The sequence below is a fragment of the Sebastes umbrosus genome, chromosome 18 (assembly GCF_015220745.1).
Source record: "Sebastes umbrosus isolate fSebUmb1 chromosome 18, fSebUmb1.pri, whole genome shotgun sequence".
Lineage (NCBI taxonomy): Eukaryota > Metazoa > Chordata > Actinopteri > Perciformes > Sebastidae > Sebastes > Sebastes umbrosus.
Window position 1 is genome coordinate 20,394,045 of NC_051286.1, and position 16,348 is coordinate 20,410,392.

The 16,348-nt window shown below is 40.6% G+C and overlaps 2 protein-coding genes across 5 annotated transcripts in view; both read left to right on the forward strand.

Annotated features, from left to right (window-relative positions):
- Positions 1-368: 368 nt before the first annotated feature.
- On the forward strand, positions 369-10,360 carry hmgn3 (high mobility group nucleosomal binding domain 3). 3 transcript variants are annotated; one of them, XM_037750198.1, is made up of 7 exons: positions 373-549; positions 3,317-3,367; positions 3,660-3,689; positions 5,615-5,665; positions 6,548-6,646; positions 6,890-6,989; positions 9,558-10,360. In XM_037750198.1, the coding sequence occupies exons 1-7, from the start codon at positions 535-537 to the stop codon at positions 9,563-9,565; spliced, it is 354 nt and encodes a 117-aa protein (XP_037606126.1). In that variant the 5' UTR covers positions 373-534; the 3' UTR covers positions 9,566-10,360. The 3 variants fall into 3 exon arrangements, with proteins under 3 accessions (XP_037606127.1, XP_037606126.1, XP_037606128.1); XM_037750199.1 differs by lacking the exon at positions 3,660-3,689 and having other exon boundaries at positions 369-549; XM_037750200.1 differs by lacking the exon at positions 6,890-6,989 and having other exon boundaries at positions 379-549.
- A 5,293-nt stretch (positions 10,361-15,653) lies between these two features.
- LOC119476750 (pleckstrin homology domain interacting protein) overlaps positions 15,654-16,348 on the forward strand; it is a 46,116-nt gene continuing 45,421 nt past the window's right edge. For both annotated transcript variants that reach the window (XM_037750262.1, XM_037750263.1), the window contains exons 1-4: positions 15,654-15,845; positions 15,954-16,012; positions 16,100-16,129; positions 16,284-16,343. In XM_037750262.1, the coding sequence (XP_037606190.1) occupies positions 15,806-15,845; positions 15,954-16,012; positions 16,100-16,129; positions 16,284-16,343 (189 nt within the window). In that variant the 5' untranslated portion in view covers positions 15,654-15,805. The remainder of the gene's footprint in view (positions 15,846-15,953; positions 16,013-16,099; positions 16,130-16,283; positions 16,344-16,348) is intronic.

Here is a 16,348-nt window from a genome sequence, read left to right on the forward strand (position 1 = left end):
TGATTGCTCTAGTTCTTTACAGCAGTGGAAACCCTACAAGACACAATGCCGGCCAGATTTTCTGGAGCTCCGACATTGTGTCATTGTGTCCATTTTTCAGGTCCTTTGTGTTTTTTATATACAACATTCTCCCTCTTGTCTCTCTCTCATCCTACATTACCCAGATCCACCGAGAGTCGGCCCCCTCTTTCATTGGCCTGCCTCCGTTTACCGTCTAGTGGGATCTGCGCACAAAGAGCGCGCATCCAATCACAGAAGCCCTATAATAAACCTCGACCAATCAGCGCCAGGCTCTTATTTACATAGAGACGGAACGAGCCAATCAGGAGTCAGCACCGGAGAGTATTTGGACTCCTCTGCCCAATGGCTGTGGGAGGTATAGAGTTTTGTGGGAGTGCATATAATCAACATATTATCGAAGGTGCTTAGATATTGATCCCGTATTTCGAAGGTAGTTCCAAATCGCCTCTACTTGGACCTTCGGGTTTGACCTTAATCTGTCTGTGCTTGGTGGAGAATAACAAACGCGTAAAAATGCCGAAGAGAAAGGTGAGTGTCGTTCTGTGCCACTACTTCACTGTAGTTCTATTTTTTCCCCCCTGCTCTTGCATTTGAGGAAAAATTGCAGTGCGCGATTTTCTGTGGCGACGTCGAGGAGGAGGCAGGTGAGGTGATGCCAAAGTTTGAAGGGAGCGCATTTTTCCAGGTGTTTTTTAACGCGTCTCTTGCGCGTAAATGAGGTGTTTTATTATGAGGATTGTTGTCTTTTACGCTCTAAATTGTCCCTGCGTTCATCTCAATGGCCGTTCTTGCTTGTGGTCGTTTTTTTATTTGCCACTTCCCTGTCCACTGCGCGCACTGTGCTGAATGTCAGACCGGATGGATGGATGGATGGATGCGTAAAACCCCCCGTATAGGAGACGTGCGCTCTTCTAGGCGCATTTCACTCATATGTGAGATTGTGAATAATCTGTAATCTATCGGTAAAAAAAAAAAAAACTCCCTGTGTCATTTTGGATGTCCGGACCAGTGGTGATGAATGGTGGTGGGGGGGGGGATTGAACAAACCTCATATCCAGATGGAGAGAAAGGGAATAAAGAAAGAGGGGATCAGGGACAATTGGCGCTGCGTTTTTTAAAAAGAGCCCGTGACACTATCCAAACAAGCGTTGCTCGACGAGCTCCAGCGCATTGTATCAAGTGCATACATGGAAATTGGCTTTTCTGCCATCTAAAAAACTGCCATTGTCTGCGCAGATTCGCCTTTTTGAGGACAGAGAATGAATGGGGGGCCTCCAGGGGCGGAGGTCGCCCACATGCAAATGATGCGATTAACCAACCTGCAGGCTTAACACAACATTTTTTTTTTTTTTTTTTTCTTCATGGTGGGGGGGGGGTGGTGGGCTCTCCTGTACTGCTGTCCTCACCTGCCTGCAGCTGGAGGAGTGTGTCCTACCATGTTCATGATATGATCATCTAGATGCAGGCTGACAGAGCCCTCGCAGTGTGTGTTGTTAGTCAATATCCATGTTTATACTGCATTATTCTTTGGGGAGCTCAGCTCTTGGCATGTAAAGCAAGATGCCTCCATTAAAATGGTAATCCCCACAGAGATCATATATCATCATCATCAGGTAGTCGAATAATACATAGGCTATGTAATAGGCTATATAAGCAATTTCAGACTTAGATTTATAGGGTTTAATTATGTGAAACATCTGTTTGTTTCTGTTATTTTCAGAAAATTACAAAATAATAAATAAATTCAGAAAAATAAAATACATTTTAAAGACATTTTGAGAACTCTTTATATTACCCACAAAGGTATTAAAATCCTCAATATATATATAAATAAACAATTCTACCTGACAGTATAGACAAAAAAGAAACTATGTTGTTTGCTTTTGCTGTTATGCTGGGTTTTTTTTTTATTCATTTGTATGATTTTATTTAGGGCTGACTCGAATGCTTCGACCGTTGCCATGGGAATCGACCTCCAAATCACTATTCGAATGCTTCGTTTTTTTATATACAACTATGTAATAATGCATAAATCCCAAAATAGCCCATGAAATAAGGAATGATCCCACAACATTATTCATATTGAACATTAATTATTGTTAGTTATTCTCAGACAGATATCGCTGTTTATGTGTAGAGGTGCACTGTCCCGAAGCTTTGCATAGCTTTGAATATTTCTCACCGAAGCTTTGAAGCCCATAAAATGGTATTTTTTACACCCCTAATTTTATTATAGGCTATGTACAGGACTTTGTAACTAGGTTTTGTGTCGTATTAGGGCTAGGCAATATATCGATATCGTGATATGAGACTAGATATCATCTTAGATTTTCGATATCGTAAAGGCTGCATTACAGTAAAGTGATCTGAACTTGCCAGACTGTTCTAGCTGTTCTATTATTTACCTTTACCCACTTAGTCATTATATCCACTTTACTGATAATTATTTATCAAGTCTCATCGTGTAAATATTTTATAAAAGCAACAATGGTCAACCGCACAATATCATCGCAATATCGATATCAAGGTATTTGATAAAAACAAATATTGTGATATTTGATTTTCTCCATATCGCCCAGCCATATGTTATACAAAACTAGTGTTATGCACAGGCCTGTATGGTTATTTTCATTATCGATTAACCTGCCGATTGATGATTATTTGGTCCATGAAAAGTCAGAAAATAGCGAAAATTTCACAAAAGCCCAAGCTGATGTCTTCAAATAGCTTTTTTTAATTTTCAATTTACTATCATAAAAGAAATCCAGTAAATATTCACAAAAGAGTAAGTAGAGCCAGTAATTTTTTCTGGCATTATTATTTTTAAATAAAATGACAAACAATAAATTGATTATCAAAATAGTCTAATTATTTTTCTGTTGATAATTGATTAATCAATTAATTTATTATATTGTTGTGATTTCTGTTTAACAAGTACTGCGTTTCTCAATAGAAAAAGAAGCCGCCAGCACTTCTTTTTTGTCAGTTTGTAACCTTTTGACCTTTGTCTCAAAGCTATTGTGCTTAATGATTTGCATTATTTGTCTCATCCTGGCTCCCTCTATTATTCCACAGAGAGCATAAGCTACAACAGCTAAAAAAAAAACAAATGAACCAAATCTAATTTTTATGATTTAATAGTTAAATAGTATTGATGATGGCAGATGAAAACAACCAGAAAACTAAGTTTTAAATCACAACATTTTTTACTTTAGAGGGGTCATACGCTGCTGTGTGAGCACACACACACTCACCCTGTTAACGGTCTCTCCATTCCTTGTTGCATTTCCTCCAGTCTCCAGAGGGTCCCGAGGGCAAGGAGGCCTCCAAAGTCACAAAGCAAGAGGTAAATGTTCCGGGTGTGTTGCTGTGTGTGGGCGTGCAGGTGTGTGTTTGTGTGTGTGTGGGCGTGCAGGCGTGTGTTTGTGTGCTGTTTTTTTTTTTTTGTAGTGAGAGCGAGTGTGTGTGTGAGTGAGAGAATAGACACATGACAGGTTAATGATTAGGACACTTGTCGCAGTCACCAAGCACTCGAGATCAGCCTGCAGAGGTACAACTGATATCTGTCTCTCTCTCTCTGTCACTGTCTCTCTCTCTCTCTCTCTCTCTCTCTCATTGATCATCCCTTGCTCCGGTAGCCCACCAGAAGGTCAGAGAGATTGTCAGCGGTAAGTTTCGTTCTTCCCTCCCTGTCTTCACCTCTCTCCTTCCTCTCCCTGCCTCCCGCCTCAGTGTTGTGGGATAGTGAGTACTACCAAGTCGTACTACCAAGGCTCAGAGTAAAGTCCTCGCCCAGTTTATGGATTTGATCAAGGCAATTTACAAATTCCATAAACGTGCTCCCTGAGGATTTGAGTCTGGCTTCGTACTGTATGCATGTCTTTTTCTCTGTTGTCTTTGTCCATTCTCAGTCTGGTCTGTTGCAACAGCTTGTTGATGTGTAGGGCTGCATGATTAAAAGGTAACAGTAAATATGTATCAGTAACAAGAAAGCTTTTTCTCCTTAATTAGATCCCCTACTAAAGTTGACTCAACAGTAATCAAATTGGAAAATGTTCAATTTGCATTCAAAATGCTCAAATTGTTCCCCATTTCCTAGTACAACTAATGATTATGGATAGTAACTATATTGATATTATCATTAGGTTATCATTTTTATGTGATCATGCCGCTCTGCCATACAGGCCGTGTGTTTTTATCTGTGTTGTACTTTGCATGTTGAACCCATCCGTAATGAGTCTTTGGATGTTTGTACATTTGCATGTACGCTTTAAAGGAATAGTTTGACATTGTGGCAAATGTGCTTATTATGCAGCTAGCAGCCAAGTAGCTCAGCTTAGCATAAAGATACATACATACAAGATACAATCATACCCTGCTTTATGGTCTATTTGACTCTAAATGGGACCATAATTGACTAAATGAACATCATGCTGTACTGATGCTATACTGACTACTTTACTGAGGTTATAAATCAAGTGAGATAGGGTCATTTTCTCATAGATTTCTATACAGTCAGACTTCTTTTTGCAACCAGAGGAGTCACCCCCTGCTGGCTATTAGATAGAATGCAAGTTTAAGGCACTTCCGCATTGGCTTCACTGTTAAGACTCAGAGGTTTAATCTGTGCAAAAACCAAAGTGTAAAAACGCCAAATTGACGGAGGAATATTTCTAGGCCTGGCATCCTGTGGAGACCAGAAAGTCACTGTGCTAGCTGTTTCCCCTTTTTATGCTAAGCTAAACTAACCATCTCTTGGCTGTAGCTTCATGTATAACAGGCAGACGAGAGTTTCAAACTACTCCTTTAAGCTGTTGATGTAACTATGTAAATTATTTTTGCATGTTTCCTGATCTGATATTTCCTTGTCTTTGAACACCTTCAGCGGGTCAGCTTATTTAATAAAATGTGACATAGCACTGCTATGTCGTTTATAGGCTATTTGCATTTCTAATGAGGTGTAGGCCATTTCCTACATGTCACTGTAAATGTTGAGCCTCACTTCCCCCAGCGTGAGAAGAACTTATGTCTCATGGGCAGAGTGTCGTGATTTCTAAAGGAAAACAGAGATATTCTGAGAGAGAATCACATGGTTTAATTTTGTCACAGCAGTGTTACTGTAGCTCGTGGCTTCAGGGTAACGTGGTCCACACTCAGCAGCCTGGAAAAGCTCTGCAGCCAACTTTCTCACACTGAGTGGCCAGAATTTGAACCCTCATCTGATATAGTCATTGTGCAGTGGTCTTAGGTCAGTTCTCTTTGAGAAGAGGCAGATATTTAAAACTACTTAGCACAGGAATATTGTCAGACACCAATGCTTAGGAAATATGAAACAAGCTTATTGTTAATATCTACAGTGGGAGCTAGTACAGCCTCCCTGTGTTCTGTGTTAGTCCTAATAAATTCTCTAAGCAGCTCTTGTGGCTAAAGCAACAGGATTAAAAACAGGACAGTAGTGGCTCTGTAAGTGTCGACAAGACTTTATTATAATAATAATAATAATAATAATATAGATAATAGATGGATAATATTTCTCCAAAAACTATGCACTGTGTAGTTGGTCAGTCTTAACTGACTTCTGCTTAATTTGCAGAAACCTGCTCCACCCAAGCCTGAGGCCAAGCCCAAGAAGGCCATCGTCAAGGTAAAGCACACACACACACACACACACACACACACACACACACACACACACACAACTATGCCCACAATGATTTATTTATATCCCCATAAATTTGCAACAGTCTGAAGCGCTTGGTTGCCCCTCACTACGGGTTTATGTGTGTGACCAAGGCCGCTGGATGTGGAAAACACCGAAACATACACACAGAGCTCCTCACATGCAAACATAGTTTGCAACTACGCCTACAGTATGCAGCTCATTATTTCACTCCATCAAAAAATCCAGGAACTCATTGGTATTTATTTTGCATTTTGAAGGAACAATGTGTAGGATTTTGTGGGATCTATTAGCAGAAATGGAATATATTATTCATAACTATGTTTTCATTAGTGTATAATCACCTGAGACTAAGAATCGTTGTGTTTTCGTTGAGTCCACCATGACACTGGCTCTAGAAGGAGCATTTTGCGTTTTAACATTACCTGAAGGCCACCGTAGTTCTCTGACACGCTTGTAAAACTGCGGTAACGTGAGCCGCCGTCTGACTTCTGTTGCTCCTAAAGTAGTGTTATTATGGTAAGGATGTCGTCTGAGCGAGGCGAATGGCGGTACCACGGTTTTGCACTCGGCGGCTCTCGTTACCGCAGTCTTGGAAAGGGAGGTGTGAGCGAAGGGGTTCTCAGTTGGTTGCAATCTGCAACCACATCACTAGATGCCGCCAAATCCTACACACTATACCTTTAAAGTATTGGTAAAATATTCTAATAATTATATTGTAGTTATTTTTGGTGAAAATGAGCAAAAAGCGAAGAGACTCACACATACTATACGAAATGTTTTCCATGTATTATCAAATGTACCATCATGTGATTTTTATGCACTTTTCTCATTTCTTCCATGCAGAAGGTGGTCGATGATAAGGGGGCGAAGGCAAAGAAAGGCGGCGCTAAGGGTAAGAAGGACGACGGCCCGGCCCAGAACGGAGAGACCAAGATCAATGAGGTATGAGGAGGGAAAATTGAAGTAAAAAAAAAAATCAAGTTGATGAAAGAAGAAAACTTTCAGTCAGAGACAGCCAAGAAAATAATGATCTTTATTCCCTTATTTTGTCAATTTGTGTATAAACATGAACACACATCACCTAAATTCCTCCACTGCATAACCACACTGTTTCCCATCACTAATACACGTCTTTACACACACACATATGCATGCTAACACATACACACACACACACACACACAGATCTACGTGTCTCGTCCGTCTGTCAGTGTGTCTTCCATCAGAAGCACGGCTCCCTCCTTGATGTCAGTGAGAGGGCAGAGTGAGACAGTCAGAGTTAAGGGTACGGTTGAGTGTTTCTAATCCATCTTTGGAGTGTGTGTTTGGACACTAACTTATTACATATTCAGAAATTATTGTATGTTAATTGAGCAAACATTTACAACAAGTGTGCTTTGGAGTGCTGTGGCGTGTCTGAGAGAGAGAGAATGAAAGTAGTGAGTGAGGATGTCTGGCATTTCTGTCGCTGTGTGCAGTGAAGTGGGCCAAGGACAACTTTTTTACACATGAGCAGGAAGGTGTGATGCTCACACAGCTGTGACGTGAGACATGATTGGCTCACTTTGTTCATAGACTGCTGGCTCCACAAGTGGTCAGGCAGATGAAATAAAGAGGAGATGATTCCTGCAAATACTAGAGGAGTTATGGGTTTCAGTAAGTAGCCTCTCGGAGCAATTTAGTAAAAAAAAAAACTTAGCTATGGAGGTACAATAATATCACATGAGCCAATCCTGTGAACACAACAAGATCTTAAGCAGAGAAACATTCACTGATAATCGTTTGAGCTAGCACCTTGAAGCCGGATCAATCATCAAATTATGGTGAGTGGTCACATTTTCCCTTTCACAACTTGTGATAGTTTTGGTTTTATTTGAAACCAAATGCAATTTGTTTTGTGCTGCTCACAGCATTAAAGAAATGACATTTGACAAATTAAACTGCAGCGTGTCTTTTCAGAAAGAATGTTCCAGTTACCCTTGCAACCGTGGTCTCACGGGAAGGTATAATAGCACAACATTGCAGGAACATTCCGCATGTCATTTGTACGCCTCGCAACAAAACTACGGCAACGTCCGCATTTAGGTTGAGGTAACAAAACCACTCAGTTGGATTTAGGAAAAACATAGGGGGTGGGGCTTAAAATAAGTACTTAAACTAAGTAAAATACATACGGAATCAAAGTAACATAAGTACGGAAAAAATGTCACAAACGTCACTAAAAATGTGACAAACCCACGACAAACGTCACTAACATAACTTACAAAACAAAACACGGGTCTCTTGGTTAAAAGTCCTGTGTTTGTTTGACCCACTCACTAGCTCTGAGCATAGCATTTTTTATTTTATTTACGAGGATGCGTTTACATTGCAGTCAGCACAGGCTACATGGCGTAAAAATGACACGCCAAGAGCAAGAAAGGCGTTCTTATTGCATACCAAATGCCTTGCACATTATTGTGTCAGTCATACGCCTTTTCGTGCGAATGGGCTGACCCTTGATAATGCATAGATCTCACTGCGAAGAGCTGTTATTGGAACTACTTTCTATCGGAGAAATAGTCCCAACGATTATTGACACATTTTTTTTCTATTTCCGGAGTTGGAAATCTGAAAGACTCAGCACATACAACCAAAACTATCTGCCACAACTAGCAGTCCATCCTCGAGATTCAAAGGGGTTACGTAATCCTGATAACTTGATAAATCTGCTTCTTGGAACGAGGCCCAGGTTTTCAAGTATAAAACACTGCAGCTGTTCTGTAAATATTACCTTTTAACCTCAACTCTTCTGAGTAAATTTAAGAAAATAGATAGGCCAGTGCCATTTCTGAATCATACCTAAAGGAATAAATTATCGCTTTCTTGTCGAGAGTTAGATGAGAAGATCGATACCACTCTCATAGCTGTACGCAGGCTACCGTTCCTAGCTATACCTTCGAAAAACAATGCACTGTAATTGGTATGTATCCCACGAAATCAATTTTTATGTAATCCACATAGTTATGAACCAGGAAGTGTAAAAAGTGACAAACACCGCATAGGGGGGAAGTTGGGGTGGATGGGTGGGTCAAAAAACTTTCACTGAAGAGACCAATGTTCATGTCCCGTGTGAAAACAGAAGTCAACGCTGATTAATTTGTCACGTAACCTCTGTACTTAAGTTGCACCACTTCCAGAGCTATTTTAACCCAAACTGTGATCTTTTCCTAAACCTAACTAGTTTTGATGCCTAAACCTAACTATGTTGTTTCCTGTGAAGACGGAAGTTTATTTTGAAAAGACTGTCCCCATGTAATGAGCGGAAATTGACACATGTTGCGGGACATTTGTCGGAAAACGCACGAAAAATGAGGAATAAGTTTTCATAAGATATCATACAAACCATTGCTGTACAATATGAAGCTAGAGCCAGGAGATGGTTAGCTTAACATAAAGACTTACACCTGGACTTACACCTGGCTCTGTCTTTAGTTTCTGTACGTATTAAAAAAAACAGATAGAACTTTTTTTCCCAGTTAGTGAGCTTTAGAGGTGCAGGTAGGTTTTTACGTTTGAAACAGAGCCAGGCCAGCTGTTTCAACCTGTTTCTAGTCTTTATGCTAAGCTATGCTAACCACCTCCTGGCTCTAGAGTCACATGTAGCTAACATGAGACATAAGAGTGGTATCAATCTGTATTTCAACGCGTATTTCCCAAAAAGTAAAAGGAGATCACCTTTCCTCACCTTTCCAAAAAACAAGCAAAGGTTGTTGGTTGTCCTTTTGAGCCGCGTTGGAACCTACCTGTGATGGAGGATGATGGGTAACGCCTGCATCGTTGTGTAACTCTTTCCCCTCTTTTCCCCCTCCAGGTAACTGAAGCAGCGGAGGAGGCGACCGAGGAGAAGGCGTAAAGACACGGGCGCGTCCACCGACTCGTCCCCCTCTGACTCCATGGCAGCAAAGCATCTTTTTTTACTGACGATTTTTGTACCATGCTGAATTTTTTTTAGACTTGTGATAGTAGAGACGGACAACCAGCAGCCCCCATCCCATTATATTCACACTACTGTCAGCTCCCTTACCCACAGTTGCTCGATTCTCCTCCCTCCTCCACCCTGTATCGCTACGCGCCTCTCAGAAACAGAAATGAACAGAATGAAGTGTTTTTATCAGGCGGCTGCAGATGTTCTCCATCTTGCCTGAAGGGGGCCGTAAACACGACTGTTATGATCTCTAAACCAGCTCTGCCTATGTTTGTAGTCTCTACGAAGGATCATTATTATTATTATTGGCACTCTGACTATTCCCCCCCCTGATGGTTAAGGTGAGGATTTGTGGATGCAGAGCTACAAGAAACCAGGTTCATAGTCGCCATGGAGAACATCTGCAGCTTTTTAAAAAGATCTTAGTTTTTAGAATCACCACCACTGTTTCACATAGCTCCTTTTTGTATGTGTGTGCTGGAGTGAATGTGTTTGTGTGTCTCTGTGTTTTACTTTATTTCCCCCCTTTTCTTCCCCTCCTGATCGCCTTGTCCCGCAGCAGAGTGACATAGCAATAATGAGTGGTGCTTCTGTTCTAGACGGCTCTATTGGCTTTGGACCCTCTGGGCTTCTCTTGAGTTTCATCCTGTTGGGAAAATATTTTGAAATAAAAGAAAAAGTTGATGTCACGCGGCAGTTCTTGTGTTTTTTTTTCTATTATTGGTGTATAAAACTACTGTGTGCAGAATTATATATAGTTGGACAGCAATGGCATTTTTTTTGTCATAGCCACTGGTATATGGTGAATGTATGCCTTCACCTATGCTGGGTTTTGTAGTTTGGAAAACTCAGGTAATCTGTGTAAAGCTCTATATGCATGTAGTATGTGTTCGAAAGCTCCTTTTCACTGTGTTTAGAAGTACGTTTTTAAAGCAACACAAAGCCGGCGCTGTGTGTCAGTGTATATCTTTGTGTGTGTGTGTGTGAGGTCGCCAGGGGCACGTGGCTGTGTTAAATACAACTGCTGTGTCAGGAAGTGAAAGGTCAGCATTTGCCAGAGTGGCGGTGGGACCGATGAAACTGTACGCTCACTTCATTGTCACTCACTCTCATGGACCAATGATGTTCCCTTTCTGTTTACCATGTGGAGGTGTGGAGTGATGATGTCTGAATACCACAGACACTGGAGAGGCCAATTCAAAAATGTATCATCAGGAGCCTCGGTCAATAATATGATGCCTCTTTTAATAAGAACGTAACAGCAGGAGGAATGTGTGCAACTGTGCTGATTACATTAAATATTCTATAATAGGATGATCTGACCTTTTAACCCAAACCACTGAATCCTGAATGAAGGTGCACAGGTACAAAATTGATGATTCAAATCTGTACAACCACATTGTCCTCAGTGGCTACAAGAACACAGTGACGGCGAAATATGACAAATGTTTACACCACAGAAATATCCATCAAAAGCTCTTGGAAAATTTATAACAGCAGCTCAAGCATGGTTCATAGAAGCTATAACTTACAATGCAAAATGCACATTAAAGAGGACCTATTGTGCTTTTGTGTTTTTCCTTTCCTTTAGTGTTATATAGTTTTTTGTGCATGTAAAAGGTCTGCAAAGTTACAAAGCCAAAAGTCCACACCAAAGGGAGTTACTCTCCTCCACAGAAACACTGCTCCTGGACTGCCTGAAATGCTTTGCTTAAAGTCCGGCCTTTTCTTCCATAACGTGGAGATGTCACCACGTAACACACTTTGCCTAGCGGCTAGTTTGGCCCTCAAACAAAACTAGTTATAGCGGAGCTGGAGCGGAGTCCGAAGAGTTTAGTTCAGTTGACCAATCACAACAATGGGCCAGCTGACCAATCAGAGCAGACTGGGCTTTTTGCATACTTTTTTCTTTTTACTTTTAGTACGTACTGCAGCTGCCCTTACAAAGTACGTATTGTTGCATGCAGTATGTATACAATTGCGACATACCACTTCATCATAACATTGCACCTTGAACTTTGACCCTCTTGCTCATATATCCGCTGCGCAGAGGATTGTGGGTCAGAATAGCCAGAAAAGCATGCTGGCTTGCATACTGCAAAATGCGACCAGATGTAGTAGGACATCCTGGTATTTTTGGCATTCTGCATTTGGCATACTATGTATCTGGACATACTACATTTGGGTATTGGAATGCACAGAGAGTGTGTCAGGCAGAGGGTGAAAAGAGGTGCTGCAACACAGCGGGTATGAGAAAATTAAAGCGTTTTTTGAACATTAAAGCATGTAAATATGTTCTAGTAGAAACCCAAAATACAAGTTTGCACCTGAAAATAAGCATAATATGTCCTCTTTAAGATCTCAGCTTCCTGGATTAATGTGTTTGTGGCAGTTCTGTATCATTCCCACAGGGAGTGTTCTAATCTAATCAAATACGCAACTCTTGTGTATTACAGTATAATGAGACATGGCTGGAAACACTTTGGTAAAGGGTGTGAATTTACATAGTCTCACATGGTTTCAAAATAATAGAAAATGTAATTGTTGTTGAAGTTATAGAACCATTATGTGCATTATAAACAAATGCACATGGTGTTTTTTTACTCAATTCAGGTGAGCTCAACACACTGTTACAGACAATTAAATGTGTAACTGATCACTCACTGTTGGTAACCTTTGACTCCTCTGTGGCCCTGTGCACTAATACCTGCTGCAGAGTGAGGTTGCCTCCTTGTGGCCACGTCAGCCAGCACAACAACAACACGTCAGGGGCCAGGGTGACAGGAGACACCACGGACGTGACTGACAGAAGCCTAAAGATTCAAACTCCATGACACAATGTTTTTCCCAAATCCTAAAGCCTGTGAAGTATGTTTTACAGATTGAAGGACTGCCAAGTCTAATGGTTAAAGAGACCATTCGTGGTTGACACATGCGAGGTGGCACTAACTCTAACAACTCTAACTCTAACTCTAACACTAACGGCTGCAGGGTTGCTGCACAGCAGTTGAAATTTCGCTCTGCATCAATAGAGGCGTATGTCAAAACAATAGTCATTAATCAAGGACTCCTTTATTAACATTAGGCCTGGATTTTACAATTCTGTAAAAGTGCTTTACACCCTTTCAAAATCCATGGGAGTGAAATTTCAGCCAACAAATTTAACAAGACTGACCTAACTCTATCAGTGGAGGTTCAACATACATTATGTGGATGCAGAAAGGGCAGAACGCTTACCTATCTGTCAGAACACTTTTGACACCAAAATAGAAGTAGCCATCGGATGCTCACATTCTCTGTATAATCCCTGCCTATCTGGTACGGTGTCTGTCTGTATTATTTGTGGTTGACACTGCCAAAATTAATCCAAGCAAAAGCATACAACAACAAAAATTAAATTGACACACAGCACTGGACAGGATTTGGGGAAAACATGTGGACTCCAAACTGTCTGCTCTCTTTACAAAACAAATACCAGTTCAGATATGATGTAGGGGAGAGCAGGGTTGGTTTGGACAGGAGGACAGTTAGGACAGGGTCTTTACTATCTCTATGCCATTCACCATGTGCATTCTCAGCCACACCCACTTCACTTTCACCCTCAAAGTGGAGACCTTCTGACTATTCCTCACATTTTATTCAAACTTACACAAATACAGCATGTAAGTACATTTTTGTCTCTTTTATTTTTCTTCTACCTTACTATTTTTAGTCATGCTACATACAAAAAACATATTGTTGGAAAGCATATTTTCTGGCCTATCAGTTGATGCTATAGTGTTGGCTGTCTGACTTTTTGTTGGTAGCTAGCACGGGAGTTCAAAGTGTGTCTGCTCTCCTAAGGCTGTTCCTTATTGAATAAAACCCACTGTGAAGTCACTGAGTGAATATTTACTCAAGTGGCAGAAAGCCAAATTCCATATCTCAGTAGTTTATGAAAATATTATCTTTTTACAAATGTTTTCTTTTTCTCAAAGAAATTTGTGAATAAGTGACATTGTAAATATAAGATGTTCAAATTTAGACTGCTATTTTGTCTATATAAATGATATTATTATTATAAGGTATCCTAACCGACCCTACTCACTGTACCAACCGTCCTGTGCTTTTCACTATTGGGTTGGGCTCTAAAAAACTTGATAAATTTGTGAGCGGACACCTGTATTTGTTCAGGGATCAAATTATTTTCATTACTGTTCAAGTAATCTGTAAGTCATGAAAGGTTATTTGGTGACGATACAAAAGTGTCCCAACCAACCCCGCCCTCCCCTATATGTTATGTATTCATTTGCTTATTCACACCTTGTTAGCTATTACAAGTAAACTGAATAAAATGATTCTATTTAAATGGGCAGAACAGCCATTTTGTTAGTGGATGTCTTATGTGCGTCTGCATTTCGTAGGAAAATTGCATTATTAAAGAAAACTACATAAAGCAGTACTAAAGCCAACTCAAATTTTTTTATTTCCATCCAAAAAACAAAGCACATTTTCAGTAAACAACAGAGGCCGAGTATTAGTCAGTCGTCTGTTCAAGTTTTTATATCATTAGTATCTTCCCAGCTCCCTGGTGTCTCTGCCAGGGATGAAGTGAGACAAGCGCTATATAAATAGGAGAGTTGTTTCTATACCAGTGTGTATTATTTTTTGGAAATAACATTTACAGCACAGGCACTCATGCACCAGATTTATACTGAGGTGAAAAGAAAAAATATGGGGATGAAAATGTGTGAACAAAAATTTAAAAATAGGCTACAGTCTTTGGTTCTTCTCAGGTGTGTAAATATCTCTCACATTGAATATTAGTTGGTGTAACAAAACACAACCGTGGCATTACTACAGAGGTGGTTTGTTTTTTAATTAATAAAGTAGTCTCAGGTAATTTTCAACAGAATATATAGAGAGACTATAGCAATATTAATAATTAGTGGTCACTTGTGTTTTCATTGATGTAGTACTTCAGATAAAATAAAGAGTTCATAAGGTCAGTAAGAGACTGCTGGGAACTTGTGTTTTGTTGGCCAACTGCTGTAAAACATGTATTTAATAAAGAAAATACATCTTTTTTTTCATACATATAATAGCATCATGTTATTTAAATGCAGGAAATAACACCTTGTTCCTTTTTTTCACAACTTTCTAGTGAACCATAGAGGAAGTGTGCAGTGCTGCTGTATTTCCTTGATAGGTTATCAATCCTTGATCATCTATCTTGCAAACATGTCTCTCAGTTGCCATTATAAATTCCTGTTAACTCACGAGGTTTCATTCATTAAGCTGCATTCCCCTTCTTCTTCTTCTTCTTCTTCTCCAACCCTTCCCCCATTTTACTGCCTGGCAGTATATTTGGAAGAGAAATGGACGACTTCCCCACCAAGAGAGAGAGAGAGAGAGAGAGAGAGTGGGTGTGTTAAACTAGACATCTTGTTACACAATAACGACACAGTAATAATAACTAGCGAAAAGAATGCGTAAAATTACTGTACTATTTAATAGCTGAAAACGGCTGTAAATCCCCTTCAAAAACACGGGTAGCCATATTCTACATCCGCAGCTACAAATACAGAAAAAATAGAGCAGGAATTGTATTAATCCGCAATAAAACGTCAAACTATGTGTGCATAGGCGTGTAATTATTAAAAAACGTGATAAATGTAATTTAAGCTACAGATAGTCATTCTGCAGCAATGTGTCCTCCACTCTCTCCTACAGCAGGCTGCCATTTCTACCTCCCCTCTACATGCGCGACACTAAACACAACCATTTGTATTCTTCCGCAGAAGAGGCTTGCGCTTTTTTCTTTCTGAAGGGGGGGAGGGGGATTTAAACAAACATGCCTCCACAAGCAAATAACCACCACTAAAAATCACCCGGAGGGATAATCAGCACGGGAATATGTACGCGGTTGTGTTCTTTGCAAGAGAAAGACGGGTGTTTTGTTCGGTAAAAGCGCACAGAGGCGCACTAGTGTTCAGCTCGGCGGATGGATACTTTACGCAGCCGGGACTTGGTGTTTGAGCGGAGCTGAATGGAGGCAGCCTCTTCCTGGTGGATAAACAGTGACAGCTACAGGGCAGCCACCTACTAGACCCAGCACACAGGCTCTGGCGCTGCCCTGGCACAACAACACCAAAATGGCTTCAGACAGTACACACATCGCGCAGTTGACTTCTGGTGAGTAAAAGGAGAAAATATGTAGAAATGGTTGTTGTAATATCCCCCCCATATTGTGCCCTCTTCTAACGCAGCTCCCGTCCTCTCTTCTCTCTCCAACCATACCAGAGCTCTACTTCCTAATAGCCCGGTTTCTAGAAGCTGGACCGTGTCAAAAAGCAGCCGAGGTTGGTGTTTATGCATTTTAGGATAATTTAGAACATGTGAGCAATTGTCACGGGGTGTAATTTTGTATTTTTTTATGCTATTTTCAGACCCTGATAAGGGAGGTGGAGGAGAAGGAGGTAAGCAGTCACAGCAGTAGGAGAGAGAGATGCGTCTCTGTGTACTTTTATGATGTCGCTTCGAATCTTATGTATCATTTAACTTGTTCTAGAACGTCACTATAATACATTTGTAGCTTTTCTGCTAACATTCGATGTTGTTTCACCACCTCAGCTGCTCCCCATAAGGCTGGACTGGACAGGGCAGGAGCACCCCGGGACCTACGACAATTTGGTAAG